The sequence below is a fragment of the Copadichromis virginalis genome, linkage group LG9, assembly GCF_057382275.1.
Source record: "Copadichromis virginalis isolate Kocher_CV1m ecotype Utaka linkage group LG9, C_Virginalis_male_GT1.1, whole genome shotgun sequence".
Taxonomy (NCBI): Eukaryota; Metazoa; Chordata; class Actinopteri; order Cichliformes; family Cichlidae; genus Copadichromis; species Copadichromis virginalis.
The window spans coordinates 29,121,331-29,146,429 of record NC_140626.1 but is presented as its reverse complement, the minus strand read 5'-3'; the positions used below and the strand labels follow the sequence as shown (position 1 = coordinate 29,146,429).

At 43.7% G+C, this 25,099-nt stretch overlaps 1 protein-coding gene across 1 annotated transcript in view; it reads left to right on the top strand.

Annotated features, from left to right (window-relative positions):
* Positions 1 to 25,099, top strand: part of zfhx4 (zinc finger homeobox 4) — an 80,795-nt gene that overhangs the window by 29,022 nt on the left and 26,674 nt on the right. The window contains exon 6 of the mRNA XM_085468644.1: positions 13,238 to 13,472. Within this exon, the coding sequence (XP_085324770.1) occupies positions 13,238 to 13,472 (235 nt within the window). The remainder of the gene's footprint in view (positions 1 to 13,237; positions 13,473 to 25,099) is intronic.

The following is a 25,099-nucleotide window of genomic DNA, read 5'->3' as shown; positions in this document are numbered from 1 at the left end:
GCAGAAATTCCTCTATTTTACCCTTGGACATGTGGTGGTAAAGCCAAGCGTGAGGGAGAGAGAAAGTACAGACAGAGCAGAGAGCGGTGCAGAGGGAAAAAAAAATCATTTCTTTATTTGACCAGAAAAACACCTCTCCTTTTATGTATTGGCAGAGGTGAAAAGCACATGGGGATAGAGGTAGCTTGGCCGGGCGCATAAAAGATCCGAGTGTTGACGACTTTACCATCTGGATTTTTTTGGAAACACAGAATATCTTTATGGCATGGGAAACCATTTGAAGATACAAACAAAAAGCATATTCAGGAGATTTTATGGCTGCTTTGTCGCAGCAATGGAGTACTTCTGAGGGGAACTGAGAGTTTGAAAGGGGTTTTTTTTCCAGACTTTCAAGAGGGAAATTACATTAGCAGCACATGGACATCAAGTCATCTGGTGTCCAGGGCACAGCAGGTGGTGCAGGAAGTTACAGGCCTTACATGGAATAACTGAGGAGTACACCTCATCCCCTTTAGAGGGGAAATATAGGGAAAGTGATCAGGGCTGGTTGGTACCACTCAGGTTGTTTTTTTTCTACACAGTATCTCCTAATATAGAATTTAGCTGATGTGAGTGTGGAACCTCGCTTCGCAGGTATTATCACAGCTGTCCAGTGCAAACCTTTATCCCCCTACAAATAATGTAAACAACAAAATAGAAGATGTTTTAAAATAGCATTTGTATGCTGGCAGCCTGTGAGGTAAGTTCTGCACTAAATGGTGTTGTAGCATAGCGTGTCCTTTGCTGGAAGCACTTGTGTTTGGCTTACCACTGAATATGATGATATATGGCTGATTTTTAATAACAAACACTGGGCTTAATAAACATGGAGACGGGGGTAAATCTGTCAGTGCCATTCACAAGTGCTGCCTGGCTAAGTAGGGGGTTTAGTTTGTAGTCCGTGTGTGTGTGTGTGTGTGTGTGTGTGTGTGTGTGTGTGTGTGTGTGTGTGCGTGTGCGTGTGCGTGTCGTCTTTGAGGTTGAGATCTGGGCTTGCCCCTGGGTCATTAGGAGTTGAGAATGTTCATGGTCAATGTGGCATGGTCAAGGACCACACACACACACACACACACACACACACACACACACACACACACTTTGTGAGTCTTGAAGGCCATGGCACCTGTTTCTCAGATGGTTGTCTGAGTAAATCTTAACTGTCCTCAACCGCTGTCAGTCTATCCAACTTTCCGTCATAATTCAAGCGGAAATGGACCTCCGGGGTCCACTGCACTTTTCCATATCTCTGTTTTCCTTTTCATTATTTTCCCCCTTCCTTTACTTCCCTCGCCATCTCCTTTGAACTCAGAAATTCGAGGTCATAAAACGTTTTTTTTTGTTTTTTCTTTTACTTTTTATGATGGCGATCGGAAGAGAAAGGATATTCAGATTTAGTAGTCGGTTGTTAGTGTGACAAATAGAGGAAAAGAAAAATAATAGAAAGCATCTTTCTTTAAACATCTGTCTCTCCTTCTCGCTCAAACACTCGTTCACAAACTCGGTCTTACCAGCCCTTTTTTTGTTTTGTCTCTGACTCTTTTTTTTTCTCTCTTTTTCTATCTCTCCCCTGGGGAGCAGCAGATAGGCCATCTCATTACCCATGATCCTCTTGGCAACACCATGGCTGGGAATCAGGGGGTGGGGGGAATTAAACAAGGGCTGTAATGGGAGGAGGGTGAGTAGGGAGTAAGAAGATGAGGAAAGGAGACTGTGGTTTGTAGATGCATCCAAACGCCTCCCTTTTCTCATTTTCATCATCTTCTTTGTAGCTCTCCCTCCCTCTCTCTGCCCCCTTTTTTTCTTTCTCTCTCTCTTGCTTTTTCTATCAACTGAGGGACCTTTTTTCAGTCTTTTATCTCCACCACCCCCACCCCCTCCTCACATTTAATTTTCTTCCATCTCTCTCTGATGGAGGTAGCTGCGCTTGCGTGATATTGTGATCTGTGATATTAAGTCTACCACTGTGCCTTGGCTATTAGCAAGGGTCAACCCTGCCCACTCTCATTTGAAAATCAAATGGCCCTATATATATGCAGCCCAAATTATTGGACTGTCATTTGGACTTGTGTGATGGGGAAATGGACAGGAGATTGACTCCCATAGATTTGCATAAAAAGTCATTGTGCTGGTACCCGGAATAGAAAAGAGACTGGATCTATTTCAAATGCATGGCACCGTTTATGACACACACACACACACACACGCGCACACTCTTAAATTCATATGTCCATAAAGAGGTATAGCGTTACATACATTCATAGAGACGCACTCGTTCACAATTGTAGTCATCAAGTTACCATTCCCACTTGAGCCCGTGTACGCTTGTTCCAGACACAGGCGCTTGATCACAGCGTCCGTGTCTCAGACTCGCAGACAGACTTAAAGAGTTGCTGTTCTCTTCAAAAAGGAATGTTCTCAGCCACTTCACGCTAGATGCTACTTGACTGCTAGATATAGATTTTCATATTCTGTCATGGAGACAGATGATGCCAACAAGAGTTCAGCACCTGAGCAGATAAATTAATTCACCTCTGTGTGGTTTTTTTTTGTTTTGTTTGGTTGTTGTTTTTTGCCAGAAAGGTTGTCCGTCCCTCTTTCTTTTTCTTTTTTCCTGATGCCAGTTAGTAGATTATTCAAATCATCTCCTCTTTCACCTGCATGGAGATTACAATAGAAATCTTTCAGAGGTCCGGGGGTGGTGAAGTGGGTGGGGGAGGGAGGATGGAGGGTAGCGGCTAATTAAAGCACAAAAGCAGGTGTGTGTGCACGGGTGTGTTTGTGTGTGTGAACTCTGTAGCTGTAGCTTTCTGTTTGACGGAGAGGTTTGAATGGACAGGCTTCCCCACCCTCCCCCCTTCTGCCAAATAATCCTCATAGATATTAATAAGAGTTTCGCCCCTTCTCCCTCCAACGCCTTTACCAGATGGTCGGCAGAACACGAGTGTTTATACACACATCTGTGGGTGTGGGTGCGTAATGTCCAGCTTTGGTCCAGCACTTGACTGACACTCATATGTAATGTTTAATTTCCCCTCTTAAATTACCTCAAATTCTTGACTTTTTGATGAGTTTGTTGACTAGGTGTGTTCATGTGCGTGTGTTTCTTTTTTCTGTGTGTGACACAGAAAAACAGACTGAGCTGGTTTTCTCATATTAATAGCTAGATGTGATCCCTTTCATAATCATTCGCACCCCTCTGAGGTGTGGGTCATTTGGGCCGCGTCCATGTGCAGGGGACTGTGAAGCAGATCGAGGCTGACAGGTATGGGAACGATAGCAGAGGGGGGGATTGTGAAGTGTGCAGAAGGAGTGGGGGGGGGGGGGTTAGTGTCTTCCAGACCACCAGAAGGAAGGGAGCATTGCTGGGATGTGGGAACAAAGGAGTTACCAGAAGTTTCTTTTCCTTTTTGTCTTTTTCCCCTCGTCTTAACATTCCCACCCTCACTATATCCCAACAGACGCTCAGATACACACTTCCCTCCTCCCGTTTTCCATCCACATGCCCCCTACTCACACACTTGTCTTCCTCTAACCTTTTTTTTTAAATATCCCAAACTCTGCCCTATCCTCGCCTTTCTCTTGGGTCTTGATCATCCTGTTAGGACAAAGACACAAGCTTGTTTAGGGAAAAAAAAAGAAAGAAGAAGAAGAAAAACAACTGAAAACAAAGTAATAATCAAAGAAGGCGCATGAGCTCAAACATGATCTCTCGGGGGCGTGTTGTCTCCACTTTTGATGCATTGATTTGATCAGAGCAGCCTCAGACAGATCACATGGCAGAGAGATCAGATAAATACTTTTTGTGTAAGTTCATTAGCTTTACTTTTGAAATCACCTGACATTAAAAATGTGCGCTTAATTTGCAAGAAAGCTGACAGGAAAAATCGTAGCCTCTTTTTTTTTGTAGCTCCGTTCTTGAAATAGTCTAAAACGTTACATCAGCTTAAAAATGGTATTTAGGCAGCCGTGCTTCTTCCCTCTCATGAAGCTATCAGGATATTGATATGGACAAAGTTGAACTGAAATACTCCTCAACGCCCTTCAAATCAATAATCGATCGATTGGAGGTAATTGTGCTACTCCCTTGGAACGGTCCCAAGTCACCCTCTCTCTCTCTCTCTTTTGCCGTCTCTCTCCTTCTCACACTCTTTGTGTCATTATCAGCATGTGGACCCGTATTCGGTATTTCAGCATTCCAGCTGTAATTGATTTTAACCATTAGGTGCTCAGTGAATAGATAAGTAGTGGGAGATATTCGATTATACGGTGAAAGAGGGAGACGGGGATGAAAAGAGGGAGAGAAAGAAGGAGGGAGAAGGATTTAGGGATGTTGCCGGAGAGCTGCAGAAAGGGGAGCTGACCTGTCCTGCTGTCTATCCGTCTCTACCACTGGCCTTCCATCTTTGCGGCAGCACAATACCGCTGACCTCCTGTGAGTTCAAGCAGCTTAGTTTCTGCGAGGTAATCCCTAATGCTTTGAAATAGACCTGATAGAAAGCCCACTTACTTGTTCAGGATTAATGTGGTTTGTGTGTGTGTATTGGGGGGTGCGTGGGGTGTGGAGGTGGGAGGGTAGTTTCCAGCACATTTAGTTAAATTAACCGATTCGAATCATGATATTCACTTCTGACTGCGAGCAGCGCCTGTAAAAGCATGTCACACTTTATCGACAGACAGGTGGGAGACTTGGATCCTTGTGCCTCACCTGTCACACATTATTACGCCGCTCTTCTCTGTTGTTTGTGTCTGGATTCGCTGTGCTGGTTGCCAGAGTGCTGTTATTTCCTTTCAGTAGCTGCCCGTCGTTTACAGAAGCCATTTTGTATCGTGAGTGCAGCAGAGGACGGTATCGTTTTTCAATTGTTTTCTGAAGATACAAGTCAGACTTTTTTGTTTCTTCCCTTTTCCGCTGCCCTTTTCTCCTCTTTTCCTCATTGTGGCAGGAGTTTAGGATAGGACTAGGGGCAGGAGCAGAGGGAGGGGGGACAAAGGCAAACATTTGAGTAATCTTCAAAGAGCCCATTGGTATGTTGAGTGGACGCTGGTATGCGGACTGCGGCTGAGGCTTTTTCAGGGGAAAACAATATCCTTCCTTTAGATGGCTGGGGCCTGGGCAAACACTACTAGCTAGGCAACTCTGCCCAGTGCTGCCACCGCTATCAGCTTACCCTCACGCCGCCCCTTGTCTCTTGCAAAAATTGGTAGTCTTCTTCATTGCTGGAACAGAAGCAAAAGAAGAACCCAGCTTGGCAAATGCAGGGCTCAATGACTGAGTTTGTGTGACATATCTCCAAATTGTTTAACTGGGAGAGTTTTGATGTCGACTGCTAAAGAAATGGTCGCACTCTGTATAAAAATAGTAGCGGCGGATCAAGTGAGCCACGTTGTAGGTCACCTGCAAGGCACCTGATTTCCTGTGGCAATATGCAAAACATGTCTGCTGAAGAGGTACATTCATTGTGCTGTTCCTGGCAGACAGACCAGCCTAACATACACACACCTGGACGCAGCCTTTCTGCACAACAAGCCACATTTTCATATTGTTTCCAAGGAATAAGACCTGACACTGTTTTGTTTTTTTTAAATTGGAATGTGTAATGTAAGCATACAAAGGACAATTGTATGCTTCTTTGTTATGAAGTTGATTATTCATTATATATACCACTATGTAGAATCTATAGTTGTAGATGGGCACAGTGATATGTCTATCAAAAAAGCATTAAAAGGCAGATCTATTTGATAAATACGACCATTAGAAGAAAGAAGCAGGCAGTCTGCCATTTTGTGACAGTTTCAAAATGAACTCCCTTTTGTCCAGTAATCACTAGCCATTTTCTCACGAGGATCCACCCCAGGGATAATTTCTCCCATTTCTCTGTCATTAGCAGGGCCTGGTATTAGGCTTGTGTTTTGTTCCCTGTACCTTTTGTTTTGTGCTAAGTGAAACCATGCGACAGGATAGGGGCTAACTGGAAAACAATACTCCCCTTCACAGGCTCAGGAATGTGTAATTAGTGATTTGAACCCAGCTACACTCGTCTAGATTCTTCCCTATCATTCTCTCTCTCGCTCTCTTTCCATCTCTTGTTCTTTTGTTCTCCTTGTCACAGATTTTCTTCACCCCGTGTATCATCAAATCTTTCGCTTAGTGTTGTTCACTGTATGCTTCTGTCATTCCTTTTGTCACACTTTCTCTTGGAGACATTTTTTTTGTAGCAAGTCCCCACTACCACCAGAGCAAAGCAAAACAAACTTGGCAAAAAGTCACTGATCCTTTTAGCACCAAAATTATTTTACCTTCTCTTCCTTTTCAGTTTCAGTTAAACAGAACAACAACCGTGTAGCGCAAACTTCTTTGATGATACAGGTAAATGAGCTAAAGTCCCAGATTTGGAACCCTTTTACTCGTGTTTTTCGTAGACCCTGTCAATTAGAACTTGCTTTGATTCCTCAAAAGCATCTTGGTGTGTTGGGAAAATGGAAAAAGATGAGCCCTACCCGAAAGTCTTAGCACACTGGCAGTATAAAATATAACAGGCTAACAAGCATGCTAGCACTTCAGTGATCTTCTTCTCAGCATTTCACGATCTGTCTCCTACTCTGAGTCGGTGGAAAAGATAAAATCAGTGGCACAATGGTTTAGGGAAATAGGGAGGTCTGGTCAGTCTCACCTGGTGGTGATGGAGACAAGCGGGGGGCTTTTAGACCCTAATGGGCTAAGGTCAGGATAGCTAATAGGCAGTAAGTGGCTGAGCCATGCTGTCTAAATCTAATGCTAATGTAAATACTGATCCATTTTCATGGGGGATGGAGGTGAGCTGGCTTTCAAGACACCCAACACACATACACTTGAGCTTAAGTGAGTAAGGAAGATCTGCTCTGGTGTCTTTGTCTTTTGTAATCTGCAATTTTTGAAACTACACGTTAATTTCCTTGCTGTCCACTGATCAGGACAAGAAGAAGTTAATTGTGTTATAATTTAGCAATGTTGTGTTTTAGGAGGGAGACTAGAGGTCAGGTAGGTGTGAACTTCAGATTGATCTTTATGTCAGTTACACACTTCACTTATAAACTTCTATCCATCCATCCGCTTCCGCTTATCCTTTTCAGGGTCGCGGGGGGGCGCTGGAGCCTATCCCAGCTGTCATAGGGCGAGAGGCAGGGTACACACTAGACAGGTCGCCAGTCTGTCGCAGGGCTAACAGACAAGGACAGACAACCATTCACACTCACATTTACTCACACATTCACACCTAGTGGCAATTTGGATTATCCAATTAACCTATCCCCACAAGCTGCATGTCTTTGGACGGTGGGAGGAAGCCGGAGTACCCGGAGGGAACCCACGCAAACACGGGGAGAACATGCAAACTCCACACAGAAAGACCCCGGCCTGATGGTGGAATTGAACTCAGGACCTTCTTGCTGTGAGGCAACAGTGCTAACCACCGTGCCACCGTGCACTTACTAACTTCTATCGCTATTTGTCTGCAAATAGTAAAGAAGGAAGAAATTAAGTGAAGAAAGAAAGAACAAGTAAGGAGCAACAGAGAAAGGGAGAGAAAGAGACAGGGAGACAGGGAGACAGCACAGAAGTGGAGAAAATGTCGTATGAAAGACTCATTGTGATAATTCATTTATTTGTCTTGGCAGTGATTATGAGATGAATGCTTATTATTATTGGGTGACTTAAGCTAAGCTCATCCACAGGCCCCTGCACCTCATGGATCGGCCCCAGAGCTGTGATCACATGTGATTGCCAGCAGCCAGAGAAACAGGAGAGCCAATTTAGCTCTTGGAAATATTTTCTTTTGCATTTATGAAAATGAGAGCCTGGGCAGGAGGCAAAGGAAAGATGACCATCAGGAAATAAAAGAAGGTCGAGTCGGTTGGATTCAGGTGTGCTGGGAGTGCCTTGTGTTGAATCTTTAGATTACACACTGTGGCTTTGTAGGAGAGGGTAACTGCAGACGCACACTGAGTGTGTGTGTAAATTGGTGCATGTGCACTCAGCACTTTTTTTTGCACTTCTATATGCATATTAATTTATTGTGTCTGTGCAGCACTGACGCTGACTCTCTACCACCGCCTCTGTTTTCTTTATCTGTGGAAGGAAGGTGGCACATACCTGGGCTCTCCGCAAGTCTTTTGAGCAGTGCAGTCTGCCAGTGAATCCATTGGCAGCAATCTTGCGTTACATCTATGTCTTGGGGGCTGAGTGTCGGTTAGCAGTAACATGTGTTAGGGAGCTGGTAGCACTGATGGAATTCTACACTTGGCAGCCTTCCAGGCAGTACTGGTATGTGTTTAAAATACTTTCAAGGAACAATACATGCTTTTGTTGTTTGCTGGGCCAAGTGGGGCTGTTTTTGTCTCTGATGGCCCTCAGGGGCCCAGGGGATAGCACTGGAGGCTGGTGATGTTCTTAAAAAAAAGGGGGGGGGGGGGGGTAAAGGTACAACCAACAAAACTCCCTGCTCCCCCCCAAAAAAGAGGAGATACAGATGAAAAGATATAAAGAGGTTTTTATTTTCACAATGTGCGGGGTGTACATTTGCATGCATGTGCACACTCTCAGAGGAATCAAAAACAAAACTGAATGTATGCACTTCTTTACATACGCACGCACACACATGCACACAGCACCGGTTATTAAGGCATAACCGCTGTGGCGGAGACCTCTCACTTTCAGCATGTATTCATTAGCTGCCTGTTTCTACACTTAATGACAGGAAAGAGTCCTGTTTGTACCGAATACTCTAATTTGTCATTTGCTTTATGGAGGAAAAATGCAACCCCGCTGCCTGGTTCTACTTTTGAATTTATTTTCCACGTTACCAGAGAACGCATCACAATCACAGGCAAAGACAAAAAAACACAAAAAACAACACGAAAAAACGCCCGACTGAAATTATAGACAGACGCAAAAAATACTTATGAGATAATATCAAAAAAAATGTGGAGTTAAAATTACTAATGCATAAAAAAACGCACGCACACATTCGCACAGTCATAGAGCAAAAAAGAAACGGTGGATTGAAATTATACCCACACGCGCTCTTTCACGTACTCGTACATGCACAGGGAGATAAAAGAAGTTGTGAGGAGATGTCTTTTGGCTTGGCTTATTAAGAATTCAGTTAATGAGGCAGCTTTGTCACCCCAGATAGAACAAATGGATACGAGACAGCAGCGCCGCTATCCTTCCCCGCAAACCCAGGCAGCGAGCCGAGGGGAAGATGTGTGTGTTCTCGTGTTTACTTGTGTGTGAGAAAGGTGTTTTGTAAACATCTCATTCTGCATAATGAATGCAGTCCTCTGTCGTCCTCAGTCACACACACACACACAGCAGCAGCAGCAAACTGCTACACCAGGGAGCTTCCTTTACCTGTCAGACTGACTCTCCTCCCCTCTCCCAAAAACAAGTCCCAGGGTGTTTTTGCATCTGTGTGTGTGTGTGTGTGTGTGTAAGTCACTGACAGCATTGACTGTCTTGTGTTTCTGACAGCCGAATGGGAAGTCCTGAGTATTGTAATTTACATTGTGATGTGTGTGTGTGTGTCAGACAAGCACTCCTTGTGTTTTAATGTGTCGGCTAATGTCTGAGTGAGCACCCTGGTCGCTTTCGGTCTTCACTCGCTCAAACCTGGTAACATTCACATATATATCTACATATTGCAACACAACAGTAACATGCACATATTTAAATGTTACCTCACACGCATTTCTATTTTCAGTTTGCCACAATGATATATTTTTGCAATTCCCTGACCAGAAGAGGGATCTCTCTGTCTCTCGCTTTCTGTCTGAGCCCTTTTTGGGTCCACGGTAACGATCACTTGCTGCAACACCAGAGAAACACATACTGAGAGAGCCACTGTTGCTCTCATATGTGAGCTTTACTATAAATGTAACTACACGTCAGGCAGTAGTGACGTGGACGTTTGCAGTAAATTTGCGGTAAATTAAAGAAATTTTTAAAGGAATTTCCGGTCACTACGCAAGTTAGGACGTAGATTTCCCGCAGAAGTCTAAATCAAGCTTGAGTGGAGACTACTAAATGTTCTCTCCGCTAGTCACACTATTAGAATTGATACTGACAATTGACAATAACATATTGATAAAGCCAGCAATGTGGCATATTCGATGACTGAAAGGGGTTTTATGTGTGTGCATGTACCCCCTTTGCCATCTAGAGATGTCTCTGCCCTGTTTAGATCCACCCAGGGAGTGCTGTGTAGCTGATTTTGATTGGCCCACAGGGAGTGTTGGCTTATTTGGTTGTTTGCCAAACACTAATCCCCAACAATTAACCACCAGGCAGGCTGGAGAGGTGCCATATTGACAAGGATGGCTCTTTTTGCCATTCTGCGCAAAGACGCTCGATATGATACGAATGTGCGTATACACACATACAGATCAGCAGCAGCATAAATTACATGCACATTGCAAGTAGACACACAGGGGCACAAACCCAGGAGCAGGAACAGTGTGTTTGTGTGTTTGAATATGCATTACACAGCCCACGCCTGGCAGGAGTCAAAGTGCTCCTTTAAAAGTTCATAAATCATGGATGTTCTGGCCTGTGATCACCAGACCGCCTGCATTTCAGGCCTGCGGAGTGCCAGAGAGCGACAGACAGCCCTCTAGTTTAGGTCTTAAACAAACCCTCTGGAATGTGCTGATGGGGGAAGAATTAATATTAGGTCTAAACCTATCTGGCATCCCAATTCAACCCTAAAGTATATCATTCAGCTTCTCTCAGCTGAAGCCTCACATCCTAAAAACATTACGATGTAACTTACAGCAGTAAAGGATGTGTGGTGTTTGAGGCCACAAGCGCTACAATTCTCCTACTGCCATTAGGAACCAGTTTAAGCCATCAAGTATTTTCTGAAACTCTGCCTCTCTTGATAAGACTCTTAACTGTTATGGCCATGTGTGCTCACACACTTTCCAATTCTAGCATGGTCTTCATATGGGGCTGTTCTTAACGTACTTCTCGAGGTTGTCACAAGAGGAAAGAAAGGCTTTGTTTGATTACCAGTTTTCTATTCAGCTCTAAGAGCCCCGCTTTCAGCTTCATTCAACTGTAGCTGGGCCCCATTCCTATCAGAATGACGTTAAAATAAAAGTGTGTTTAAATGTCCAGATACGGTTAAGCTCAGAAAGAACCAGTTCCAAGCTAATCCTGTTTTGATATTGTGGTTGTCCTAATTGATCAGAGGATGAATGACAGTCAGAATGTGTGCAACTACACGGGCTTTTACATATGCTGTATAGCATATGGCATTGCTTTGAGAGGTCGTTTTCAACAGAAGGTACTTTGAGCACCTCCTGTTTAATGCCAGTGTTTATAAAGAAACGCTGAAAAGTTCATATTGAAAGAAAAGCCATGACGTCACACTTTCTTGTTTATGCATGTGATATATGCGTGCTTGCTTCCGTAGCACAAGTGTGTTTCCACAGTGAGGCTCGACAGCCCAGTTTTCCTGCGAGGTAGGGAGGGGAAGAAAGAAAAGAAGCAAAGAGAAAGAGAGAGAGAGAGAGAGAGAGAAAAGAGCGAGGGAGGCCTCCTTTCACAGAGAAACAAAGATAGCTGTAATTAATGGCCCTGAGCTCTGGACTAGGGGAGCTTTCTTCTGACAACTCCGACTTAATTAAAACTTAAGACTTCTGAAAGGGCCTCTGACTGCGAGGGGACGTCCCACCGTCTCGTGAGAAAAACCTCGCAAGATTTCCTACAAAAGAAAGAAAGAGGGAGAGACAGAGAGAAAAGATGTGTTAGTGGCTGTAGCTATGTTGCTAATCCCTGTTTGTCAAAGGAGGAGGGGGGGTGGTTAGAACTCATACACCTGCGACCCACTCCTCCCACCACACACACACACACACACACACACATTCATTTTTCCAGTCTCTCTCTCTTCCTGCTCCATATAGCTTGATGCAACTATACTCTGGAGGAAATATTACCTGGCTAACTTTTCATTTGCTTCCAGAATGAAACGTCTTCCTATAGGAAGAGGTGAGAGACTCAGTAGGGCTAGCACATGCACACTTGTCATTATCTGCATTAATTCATGCACAGAACCCTGCACCTCTTTCTCACATGGCTGTATGAATAAATCTTAACAAAGTATAAACTAACCTTTGCGAGCCACCCCTGTGTCTCTGCCATGCTATCTTTTCCCCTCTCTCTCTCTCTTTGTTGCTCTCTTTCTCTCCCTCTCTCTCTCTCTTCTCCCCTTCACAGAGGATCAGATAATAAAAGCTTGGCCTGGTCTTTTGTTTTTGTGCATTGTTCATTAGCCCGGCAGCAACAACAGAAGCACACTTGATATGCTTGGCTTGACTGGGTGTATGGGAGTAGGGCAAGGTGGGATGGGGGCTGTGCGTGCATGCCTGTGTGTGTGTGTACATGTGTGTGGGTGTTTGTGCACCTACATGCACCAAGGGCAGGGCAAGAGGTAGGGGGTAGCTTTGCATGGCTGCAATGCCATTAAAGAGGCAAGTGGAAATTAGGGGCTTGCAACTGACAGCACACATTGAATGAGAAACCCCTGCAGCTGCTAACAATATGGAGAGCTGGACAATGTGCATGTTAAAGACAAAAACGGTGTTTTGAACTCAACACCTTGTCTGACTTTTTGTGGGGGGGGGCCTTCTGTCTTTGCATTACTTAGACAATATCCAGTTAATTGGAAATGTTAGTCTTTAAACTAAGCTCAGCTGCTTAGAAGTTATATCTATTTCTGTTTGGTAGTTTCATGTTTGTCTGTCCCTTTTATATCTTGCCTTTATGCCTATACCTTTTTTAAATATGTACTTCTTGAAGATCTTTACTTGTGCAGTAGACTTATATAAAAGAGCCATTAGTCAGGAATCTTGCTCTCTAGTATTTTTCTTTCAGAAATATCTATAATACCACTGTAGCCAATAATGGGTCTGACTGAAATGCTGACTATTGACTTTTTTTTGTGGCTTTTTTAGAACCAGGCAAGTGGGATTTCTGGGTGTTTGAATTTTTGGAATTCAACTGGAAGGATAATAGAAGGAAGGATTTTCTGGCCAAGTTTAAAATGTTACAAAGATATCTGGAAAAAAAAACAATGAAGTTGCTCCCGCTTTGAAATTTTTGAACTGTCCCTAAAAGGTGAATGCATCTAACCTTCAGACTCTCTACTTGTCTGTTCCACAGCATTTGCAGAAGCTGGACAGTTCGTATAGCCCGGAGTCATGTGTCTACTACTGCACGCTGTGCGACTACTCCACCAAGGCCCGCCTCAACCTGGTGCAGCACGCCCGCTCAGCTCGCCACCAGCAGAACGAAGGACTGAGGAAACTCCAGCTGCACCAGCAAGGCCTGGGAGGAGATGAGGATGGGCTGAGCCTTCATGAGCTGTTCCATGTCAAGGAGTGCCCCAGCAGCCAAGGTCTGTGCTTTTTCAACCTACTTTGTTTGCTTTAACTGTGATACTTAAGAATATTTGTTAGTTTTAAGGCTATTTCAGTTAATACTTTGGGGATTAACTTTTTGTCACATCTTTTATTTTTTTCTGGTGGAGTGCACACATGGCCTGACTTTAACATTTTCTATTGGCTTCCACTTTTATTTTTATTTTTGTTGTTCTTCTTTTTTTAGATTTTAAAACCTTGATATTAGCTGAAGTGGTCAGTTTTCTTTGTTTGAAGTCAGATTCCTCAATCTTTACTCCTTAGACTCTTCCTATCTCTTCCCTCCCTTGCATCACTCTCTCTTTCTTCTGTCAAATCTCTCTCACTCCGTACTTCATTCCCTCCTTCCTTTGGCCTTCATATCCAGATCACGTCTCTCGATACAGGCCCGTCCATTCCTCCTAATCTCTCCAAAATGAGCATACTGTTCCTATTAGGCTGCTGCTCTTATATCTGAAACATGCACACACACACACATAGACATACACACACACAGTGTCCCGTGCACAGGGACATCCCAAGCAGGCAAGTCAGCTTATGAAATTTCACCTTGGGAGGATCTCATAGTGAAAGGCCTGTACACACATACGTTACTCACACACATGTATGCTATGGCTGCACAGTCTCTCCCTGGAGTGAGCTTTCATTTCCTTTCTCATGACCAAAGCAATTTGGCTTTCATTTAAGAGTCTCCGTCCTGCCAGCAGCTAATAAGTGTAACAGAACTGTAAAACATTCAGAGAGACAAAAAAAAAAAGAAAGAAAGAAAAAAAAAAAGATTAATCGTTTTTCTTTGAGTGGGGGGTTGGATGGTGGGTAAGGGGTTGCAGGGTGTAAGGGGAGGGGGCTGCGTTGTAATTTAAACCAGAAGACAGAGAGTCAGGGTCCATTATTTAGTCATCCCTATGTTAATGCTGCCGGGAGAAAATGAGCGCTTAACTTGTTTTTGCTTTGCTTGACCTGCAGGAGCGGGTGGAGTGGGGTGTGGTGGTAGTGCAGGGGGGAATGGGGAAAGTAAGAGGGGGGTAACACATTTTGAAGAGCATTCCAGCATAGCATTAGCCCATACATCTGTCTGTGTGTGTGTGTTTAGGTGTGTGTGTGTGTGTGTGTCAGCTCATGTATATTCCACCATGAATCTGCGCTCCCCAAAGTGTCCTGTTTATACTGTACATATACTCCCAAAACAGATGGGGGCCCAGCGCTTAGAAACATATGTGAGTCCTAGCGCACACACACACACACACACACACACACATTAACAGGAGACGAGCTCCCTGTCCTGGAGTGGAGACTGCTGCTGGTGAATGTTTGGTTTTAATTACACATGGATCAAAGTTTCGGTGAGATTTGGGGTGCAGCAGAAAAGCATGCTTAGATAAATCATTACCTTACATTTTAACATAGCCACCAACCCCCCCCCCCCCCCCCCCTTCTTTCTCATCTCCTCTTTTTTGCCCCCCTCCCTCCTCTCTTTCTTTCTCTCCTTCTTTGTCCTGCTTATTCCTCCAGCTCCTGTCCATTTTTTTCTCCAGGCCTTTTACCGTTTTTTTTTTCTTCTTTTTTGTCCTCCTCCCCTTCCCTTTTTAAATCTCAAACCAATGCGCCCAAGCAGGTTTTAAACCTGTCAAAAGCAATATTTGGCCGCTGCACCAAATTTCCAATGTTCCACTCTTAAAACACACTAAATTTGTTGCTTGGACCCTCATTTTATACCTTGGCTTTGAGATGGCACATGGTGAATTTCCATGAGGAAGATAGCGTAAAACCTTAAGCGGACGCTGGCACCGTCCAAAATGCTAAGCCACTTTTCTGGATGCCCTTCTTTTGCCCACTCTATATAACTTTCTTCTGAACAACGGTATTCTTTCACATGGTACGTGGTAAATGTTTCAAAGGCTACTTCCTTGTAGCCCATAAGTATTTGGCAGGTGTACGCAGTGAGCAAAGTTACAACCATGTCAAGTAGAGATCAAACACTGAGAGTCAGTGGAATAAATTGGGCTTGTGTTCTTGTTCTGTAGTTTGCTAATAAAATCCGTGTTGTTGTATTTGTTGTTTATTTTTAGGATTTTTTTTTTTTAACCGATTACAAAATAGTTCCTGTTAGCATCACACGCTAGCCCGCCTTACGAGAGAGGCGATTGCTCCCGCAGTGATATATGATGCGAATGGGTTTTTTTTTCAGCAATGGAAAATGCTTTATAGTAGGTAACATTTTCATCCAACGTTCAGTTTAAGGACCCTCTGTTTGTGTATTCGTGTGCTGTTAGTTTTCTGGGCTACAACTCCTGACTCGAGCACTTTCTGTTCATTAGAGACTGGTATGAAAAAGATTAATTTAAGTGCTGACCGGTATCTTTCTCTTAAAGCCTGGGAGTTGGCACCAAGCCACATAATTATAGGCTCATTTGGGAATAAGAGTTCTAATGCTTGGGACTTTATGTACATGTGAATGGCTTTCATTAAACAATTTTGATGCTGATTTTATGGCCTAATTAAGGATACGGTACTGGAGAGACACACCGCAAGAATATAGGTGTTTTGAACAAAGACAGGAGTGTACATGCAGTACTTGTGAGCTTGTAAATGCATAGGTTTGCCGATGTATGTGTGCATTTGTGTGTCTTTGCGTTTTTCTGAGAACTTGTCGGTCTCTGTTGTCCTCTTGAGTGTTTAATTCTCGTAACCTGGGCCCAGCCAACTCACGCCTTTACCTTTGGTAAATACCGTTGTGAAGCGAGTGAACTCTGTGCTCGCTTGCCCGCTTGCACCCTTGCATGTGCAGCAGTTAGCACTCCCGGCCTAAACAGCAGGAACTTTTCACCGCAACCTCTCAACTGCGTCCTTCAGAGACAAAAAGCCCACTGTGTCCACATTTCTGAGATAAACCGTCCCTCTCTGTGTGCAATTAGAAATGATCAAGAAAATTGAGTTTATAAAAAATGCCAGTTTGCATCAGAAGAGCGGGCATAAATGAATTGCCTCTCAACACGGAGGACTTAGAGGCCATTTTGCTTTGAGGGTCGTCCAAAAGTTATTAGAAAAATTCGATATTTTTTGTACTTCTCTGCGCTCTGTAATGAAGTTACGTCCTGAATGGAGCTGTTTAGTAAAACAGCTAAAAAAGAAAAATATGACAGATTGCGAGTCATGGGTATTCCATCATCGGTTTGATAATTTGAACAATTTGTTTAGCTGGACTTTTTGAGAAATTAACAACCTCTGAAGCTTAGTTGTTACAGCGATTTTTTTCCCTTTTTTGCCAGCTCTGAATCTCTCGACCATTTGAGCATTTGTTTAACTACAAAGAGCATTTTCAGGAGGCGTGTGTGTGTGCGTGCGTGCAAGCATGGGTGTGTTTTTCTATGTGTTTCCTCGCCCATTAGCCCTGTGCTCCATCATGTGTAAAGCTCCTCATAAGCCAGACCAAGCAGAAACATGAGGCCTTTTCTGCATACTTCACTTTCTGTCTTTTTTTTTTCTCCTTTCCTTGTTCCCTCTGTCCCTCTCAAAAAGGAAAGGGAGATGGGATCTTATGGAGGTAATTATGTCTGAGAATCCAGCCTGTCATCCATCCCTCCAACACCAACCCCACCACCCGCACATCTCCATCACTCCGTAAACCCCCTCCTCTCTCCCGACCCCAACCACCGTCACCCGACATGCATTAAAGAGGGAGGGAGAAGACCCTCTTTGTCTGAATCCCTGTTTTAAACAAAAGATCTCTTCTGACTTAGACCAGCAACACTTTTATCATGTGCGTGTGGGTGCACGTGCGAGTGTGTCCAGAGCCCTTTGTTTTCTCTGAGTGATAAGGCTCTAGGACATTTTTGGTCCTAGTTAAATTAGTGTAGCAGTGCTAACCATTTACATAGCAGCTGTAGGCTAAAACCTGAGCCTAATGGACTCTTATTATCCACATATATATGTGGCTGAGTGTGGATATAGATGCGTGTTTGTGTGCGTGTTTCCAGCAGGAGGAGGTGGTGGAAGCACGGCCAGTGGGAAAGTGTGCCATCCTGCCTGTTTCCGAACGCACAGACATTCCTTGTTGTAAAATGCACTCCGTCGAATTGTGTCTGAGCTAAGTCGAGGAACCAAAAAACACAGAGAAGAAAAAAGAAATCATCCCATTTTCAATGTGGGAAAGAGCATCCCAAACAGCATTTCGATGTGATGACATTGAAGAAACTTTTGAGGTATTAGGTTTTACCTCCTCCCTCAGTTTCACTTATTCATCTTATGCCTCGTTTTTTTTTCTTTTTTTCCTTCGGGTGGTGGGGATGGTTTCGCCATTCCAGTGGTTGTCTTTTTTCGGAAAGGTCTCTCCTCAGACAGAAGTCTATTTTCAGGGTTTGTCTCAGTAATTTGTGGCCATTACATAAACATTCATGGATGGCCAGAGGACTGAGAGAAAGGATGCAACACACACCCAGATCTAGCAAAACCACTAGAGTTAGCATAGCGGTCGCCATTTTCTCTTTTAAGTTGTAGAATGGAGAGGGTGAAACCAGATAACTAGCTCATGAAAGGACACTTCAGCCCTTTATTAGGAACAGCTTTAAGCATTCATCTATTAGATATGTACATTTAGAACTGCTCTGGATAGTTTAAGCCGACCAGTTATAATGCATATCGATTTGCTCACATCCAGATGATTAAATGCAGTCATTTATTTTTGACCTTTTCTTCTTCATTTACCGTGACACAGGAAGTTACTTACATACTGTAAAAGGTAAAGTCCACAGATTTCAGTCAGATGGGATTCATTCCTCGCATAATAAAAACCTGGAATGTTATTTTATGTGTCCAACACGAATACAAATACAGGGGGGGACTATTCTGATGAGAGCGATGTGATTTTGCCCAAGAGGATTTTTGTAAAGCATGTAGCTTTTTATTGCCGTGCAATTAGTTGGAGACAATACTCTGCATTTTAAATCATTTGTCAAATCAAAATAAGACACATTCATATATGTATATTATTATATTTTCGGCAAGTAGCAATTTACCCCAAATTTCCCAAAACCATATTCTCTATGGCTGAGGGAGTAAAAGATGTGGTCATTTTTTGAATAATTCCATCCAAGCAAATTATAATTACTTTGTGGTCTCTGTGTGTGTGCACACAAAAAAAAAATGGGCAGGAGCCCGACTTGTGCCTCAGAAAAAAAAGTGCCTCGTTCACCATAAACTATTTTTGCAATGGTGTGTTGGGGCGGTATGGGCTCAGCCGATTGTTTTTCTTTGAGTTGAGCAGCTCTTTGGTGTAGGGGTATTACCCCGTCTAAATTGTTCCCTCATGTTTTCCGCCAAGGTTCTGTGCCCAACACACTGACAGTTATAATTTGCAGAAATTGCGCTGATTATCTGAATTAGCATACCTGACCAATGCCACATTAGTCTTATTTACAATACAAAGCCGTGGGGCTCTGAGGACGCATACTAAATATGACTTAACCCTTTGAAGAGGGGACTGGCGTCACAGGGCCAGAACGTCTTTCACGTCAATGATATCACAAAGAGCTTAAGGCCCCCCACTCCATATGGACCTGAAAGCCTCTGGAAGACTCCTGGAAAGGGAAGTGGTGAATGCAAAGTCCAAGGACCATATTGAAATCACAGGTTTACTGCAAGTTTTCCCCTTACTCTCAGGTTCTTTTGACCTTTGTCTTCCCATATTTTTTTTTCACCACTTAGCTGTTCTCCCCATCTTGTTTTTCTTTTCCTTTTCCACCCCCCACCCGCACCCACCCTCTTCACCCCTGTTCTTCTTTATTTTCTTCTCCCTCACGTCTATTCTTTTCCCTCCCCAATCCCTTCATACACCCCCTGTCCATTGACTCTTAACCACAGATGGACAAAACAATGGCCCATGTCACACAGCATTAAGACAAACAATCCAGTGATGGGAGGAGGGTTGTGTGGAGCCGGAGCCACGGTAACCAGGCAATACGCTCACTGGTCCAAGCAGCCACTAATCTCAGACAGCGATGATACAATTCACAAATGGACACTGAAGGCAGCCTGTACGCACACACGCTCACAGCCACATGCAAAAAAAATAGGAACATTAAGAAATATAGTTACTGGGCAGCATTTCTGCAAAAAGTTTTCTTTTCTTGTGTCCGTCTACACTCTCCACTCAGTTTCTCTTCCCTCATCCATCAATGGGAGGTATAGAATTGATAGCAGGTATTGATTACCAATTGGCTAAGGCTAATCTGCTCTAACCGGAGGAAGCTTTGCACTTACAGCGGCTGTCAGTGGCTTGTCGTGTGTGTTTCTATTCGACTGTGCAGCATTACAGTAGCAGTAACAGTATTTTTTTGTCTCAACTGCTTACCTACAGCATACTAATGGTCCAAAAGCAAGGCGTTACATTTAAAAGAAAAGAAACAAATAAATAAAATAACAATGGGGCTAATCTGGACATTACTTTGATTTTTTTCAGAAAAAGGGAAACGTATGTTCTGTCTGCCCAAAGAAGCTCCGAGAGACATGCCAAGTTTCACCTCCCTACCTATGTGAATAAGACCCATCTCCCTCTTGCTTCTTTTCTTCATCTCCCTAATAGGAAATTTGAGCACACTGTGTGAGATTAAAGCAGAGAATCAATGCCTTGTGAGCAATCATTTCCAGACAAATCTCTTTCATCTTTTTTTTTCTCTCACCCCCCCCCCCCCCCCCCCTCTTTCTCTCTCCCGTTCGTTTCCTCTCCCACCTCCTAATGCTAACAGGGGGTCCTGTGTCATGACATCCCTTTTGCTTTTATCATGTCCTAATAACATTCTGAAAATAGAGAGAGAAAGAGGAATGTGACAGAGAAAAGAGGGTGCTGGGGAAAAAAAAAGAACAAGAAATGGATAGACTGATAAAAATCCATTGAATGAGCATGGTTCTTGATTTGTGCTTTGATGTGGATGTCTTTGTGCAAATTAGACAAATATGCCCGCTGCTTTAGTCATCTCGAGGCTCTTCAAGAGATGCCATCTCCTCTTGCCATCCTTTTCTTTTATAAAGGATCGAAAGAAGGAGGGAAGGAGTGAGTGACAAGTTCATTTAAGGGCAAAAAATATATACATTTCACAAAATGCAAGTGATTGAAGAGAGACAAGAGGAGGCTGAAGAGAAGTTTTTCTCTACTGTGTAAAATTATAGTATATAAGAAGTAGCCTGTACAAGGCAGTTGAATAAAACTGAAAATCTAAAAAGCTATAGACATAAAAAAAAATGCTTTTGTTTCTGCTTGGTTAGATGCAAAAGGTGTTTCACCTTGGTGCATAAGTCTAATGGGCAGGGATACACAGATACACACACACACACACACCTTGGCCAGACCTTTGTTTCAAAAGCAGGTTAATGGGGAGTGAGGAAGAGGAGCGTTGCAATTTTCTGCTCTTTAGGCGCCAGAGAATTCTCTCCAGTGTAAGAGAGACCAGACTCTCAGCGTAATAGGCATTTTACACCCTCATCACCCCTTGCACAGACACACACACAAACATGGGCACACGTTCCCCAGAAATGCGTGGGAGTGTAATAGGCATTCTATGGTGTGTATTGCCCATCCCTAGAGAGCCAGTAAGTGTTAGACATGCATAGAGTCGGCAATGAGACAATCAGCATGCTGAAATTGAAACCTTGTCTGGAGTCACACAGGAGGGGAGGACGATGTGCGAGAGGAGAGGAGAGGAGAGGAGAGGAGGAGAGGATTAACTATATAGACTGGAGGACCAGGGATAGGAGCACAGATGGCGGCAGGGCGAGGAGATCCAGAATAAGAAGAGAGGAGAGACAGAGGGAGAGGAAATAGGAACTGATGTTTGTTTAATTGCCTCATAAGTGATGACACAGATAATTATGTCGAAAAAGGGATGCTCCTCTTAGGCAGGGCCAATGAGCAGCTGTATCTGTTGTGCGTGTGTGTTTCATGCTGTCTCTCCCTATAGCCCCATCAACTGTTGTCCCCTCAAGCCACATCAAGTATAGGACACCATTAAAGCAGTGCGGTTTACGTCATATCAAATCATTCAGCTTAATTAACAGACAAGCACACACTCAAAACACACAGACACACACTCATCATTTGGAATCATTTTAATTACTCTGCAACATCATGATTATTAATATCTCTGCTTCGTATACCTGGGGATATGAAGGCGAGTGTGTTCACCTATATTTCCTGCGCTGCGCTTCCATGTGTGCAAGTGATGCTCCCTTGACTTCATATCTAATTGTCTTTTTTAATGACAATATTCCACTGTGTGCGGGCTGTATGTAATGAGTCAGGGTGTGTCAAAGTGCAGGCCTGAGCTGTCTGCTCGAGTTAAGCTCTTCCCGTCTACTGAAGAAGCCTCCAGCGTACGCACTCGCGCGCACACACACACACACTCAAAAAGACCAGTATCAATGTGGGAGTTCCTGTATCTGACACGAGATTAAGAGGGCCAAGCGGAGGAACGTCGAAGAACTGCCCTGTTGCATTTGCAAGAAGGAAAAAGGACCGTCCTGTCACACGCACGCGCACACTCAACACACACCAGCACGAGCATCCTGTGCTGTAAGTGAGCAGTAGCCTGCCTTGCATTATTCACAGTGGCCGAGTGATCGAAGCCTGGTTCAATAACACTAAAGCGGCGCATGCTGGAGAGATTTGTCTTACAAAACCTTGACACACACACAGGCGCACATATGCTCTCACACACATTGATTTTTGGTGGTGGGAATCTCCTAGGCTTTGGACGAAAGACAGGGACGAGAGAGGGGGCTTCCCCCGTCAAAGCAAACTCCCCCCATACACACACACACACACACACACGCATCGTTGTACTTATTCTGGACTTTACACCCGGATACGGTGCATAGGCAAACACTGTAAGTGCATGTTTAATTCTCACAAAATGAGATCTGATGGATGGCGATATCATGCACGCGAAAACGAAAGAAAAAGCTGAAGATAGGCGGCGAAGGATCTGCTTCTTAGATCTGATGGGGTTTCATTTACTGCAAGATGAGCTGATGGTAAAAAAAATGTAAAAAGCAAAGGAAAAAAAAAGTCTAACTGATCATATTTCTGTTTTTTGCTGACTCCCCTCTTTTGCATTTTACCATCAGGGGGCTTTTTGCAAGCCAGGCAGAAAAAAAAAATCATGCATTGCCTGATATGTCATATCATTCTGCTGTAGTGCGTGTGTGTGTGTGTGTGTGTGTGTTTTTGCACAGGAGTGTTCAATTTGAAAGCCTTCACTTGATTTGAATGGAAATTTTTCTTATACATCAGCCACTTCATTCAGTTTCTTATTTTCTTCTGAGTGGCACAAGCAGCGCCCTCCGGCGTTTTTGACATATTAACATGTATTGACAAGCCAGCGCTCGCATGCCTGTAAACACACAGCACAAACACACGCGTATACACACACACCTCTGTCCCCCGAAGACCTGTGATCAACCATACCCAATCCCTTGTAATCATTTGGAGCACCCACACACACACACACATACACGCGTACACACATGCACATGTATTTTCAGCTTCAATCCAGAGTAATGGTTTGGGGCAGGGGCTGAAGCAGTGGGCTTCTTTCCCTTAGCCCCAGTGTCTTAAGCTGCCATTGATTAAATGTTAACTGATATACTCGGCCCTGGCAATCTTGTTAGAGCTGGAGCAGGCAGGCAGCTAGACAGACAGTTTAGGACCTGCACCCTCCTGATCAATAGCACAGATAAAGATTTCATCCATCAATGAGCTCCCAAAACAAAAGGTATCTGATACCTGATTAGGCCCGCGGGGACACACGCGCGCACACACACAGATATGAGCATAAACACACTTTTACATGGCCACATGGGCTTCAGGCACATGAAGCGATCACACACACACACGCGCGTTTGGATCAGGTAAATACTTAATTTAAAAATCTGTATATAAGCTTAAATAAGCGCACACTTCTCACACACACATTCTTTTCACTCACTTATTTTGTCCAGAATAATACCTCTAACAACCCCATCTGAAGTCAATCAGTTCCACACCTAATGGTGTAATTACGACAGATACACACTCACGCTGAAGCGCACACTCCCCTGACACACACACACACACACATATACACAGTCAAGTTTGCAGATAAGACAGTCCTGACTTTTCCCGGATGAAGGTTAATTATGCTGTGTAAGTTCACTTAGGTGTGGGGTTGCGTTTATCCAAAGAGGTGTATATATGTGTCTATATATGCACGTGTGTATGTGTGTGCACGGCTATTTAGATTGCACGTGCATGCCAAAGGCACCACAAAATGGAAGAATCAATGTCTGGGCGACCACTACTGTTAACGTGTATCAATAATGTTCCCCCATCTTCTTTCTCAGCTATTGTCACAAGGCAATTTGAAAGTCCAAGCCTTTGCCGCAATTAAGACTTAATTATAAATCAATAAAAGAAGTCATTTGAATATTGATTTTTCCTTTTTCTTCATATTGTTAATATATTCCACACCCTGTCTGTGATTTTTTTTTTCCCTTCTGTTTTTGTTACAATTTTAAGGGGAATCAATATTTCCCTTTACAGTCATTCGAGAAGTGTTTTGGCGTAATTGGAGCCAAAAACACAACAGGATGTCTTGATGGGGTTTGATACCCAGAGGTGGTCAGGGGGTGAAAATGTCACAGACCCTTAAATTGTGATGGATTCCCTCCCCCCCCCCCCCCCCCCCCCCCAAAAAAAAAAAAGAAAGAAAAAGAAAGAAAAGAAGAGCTAATGATACTTTATAGCACTCAAACAGTGATCTCATTTTGGGAGATTTTGGGTGACATTTGTTGTCACGATGCCAAAAACGCATTTCCATAATTTTCACGGCTGACATTTTCTTTGATATGACACTGTATCAGAGCACACTCCAGAAATGATATCAATGCACCCCAGTAACCTGCATTTCATTTGATTAAATGATATCTTTGCTGTTTTATTTTCCTGCTCAGCCATTTTGAAGGGCTGTGAGATTTTCAAGTGGCGTGTCAGGGGCCGGGAGTCTAATGCATGGAAACATGGTGCTTTCTGTTTTCTGACGGCTAGCAGAGATAAGGTAGAGATATGGCTCTAGTACTGGCTCAAATCTAAAACAGATCCTGCTTGGGGGGAGGGGGGTGGTGGTTGGGGGAGTTTAGAAAGTGAAGGAGGGGAGGGAGGAGGAGGAAGGGAGGGGTGGAAGTAGTAAGAAAAGGGAATATTATCAATCCTCTAAGTGTCTGGCGGTGTCTCTCTTTCTTTCCCTCTTTCTCTCGCTCTTTTTCTCCCCACTCTCCTTCAGTAATCTGATTTATTCGAAGCATATGTGTGCTGCTCTGTCTTTGTCTGCTTCTATTAGGGCCAGTGGGGGCCCATATGACATTGTTTAGCCAGTAATGAAATGGACATTTTTTGCATGTTTTTGAGAAAGTCAGAGGAAAGCCAACACTCCTTATTTGTAACTGTCTGCGAATACCATCTCCAGGCCCAGGTCTATGCATGTGTGTGTGTGTGTTGCGTGTGAACATGTGTGACTATGTGTTACAGGTTCCATGTAGTCATTTTGGAGACGAATCTGAGCAACCTAATGAATATTTT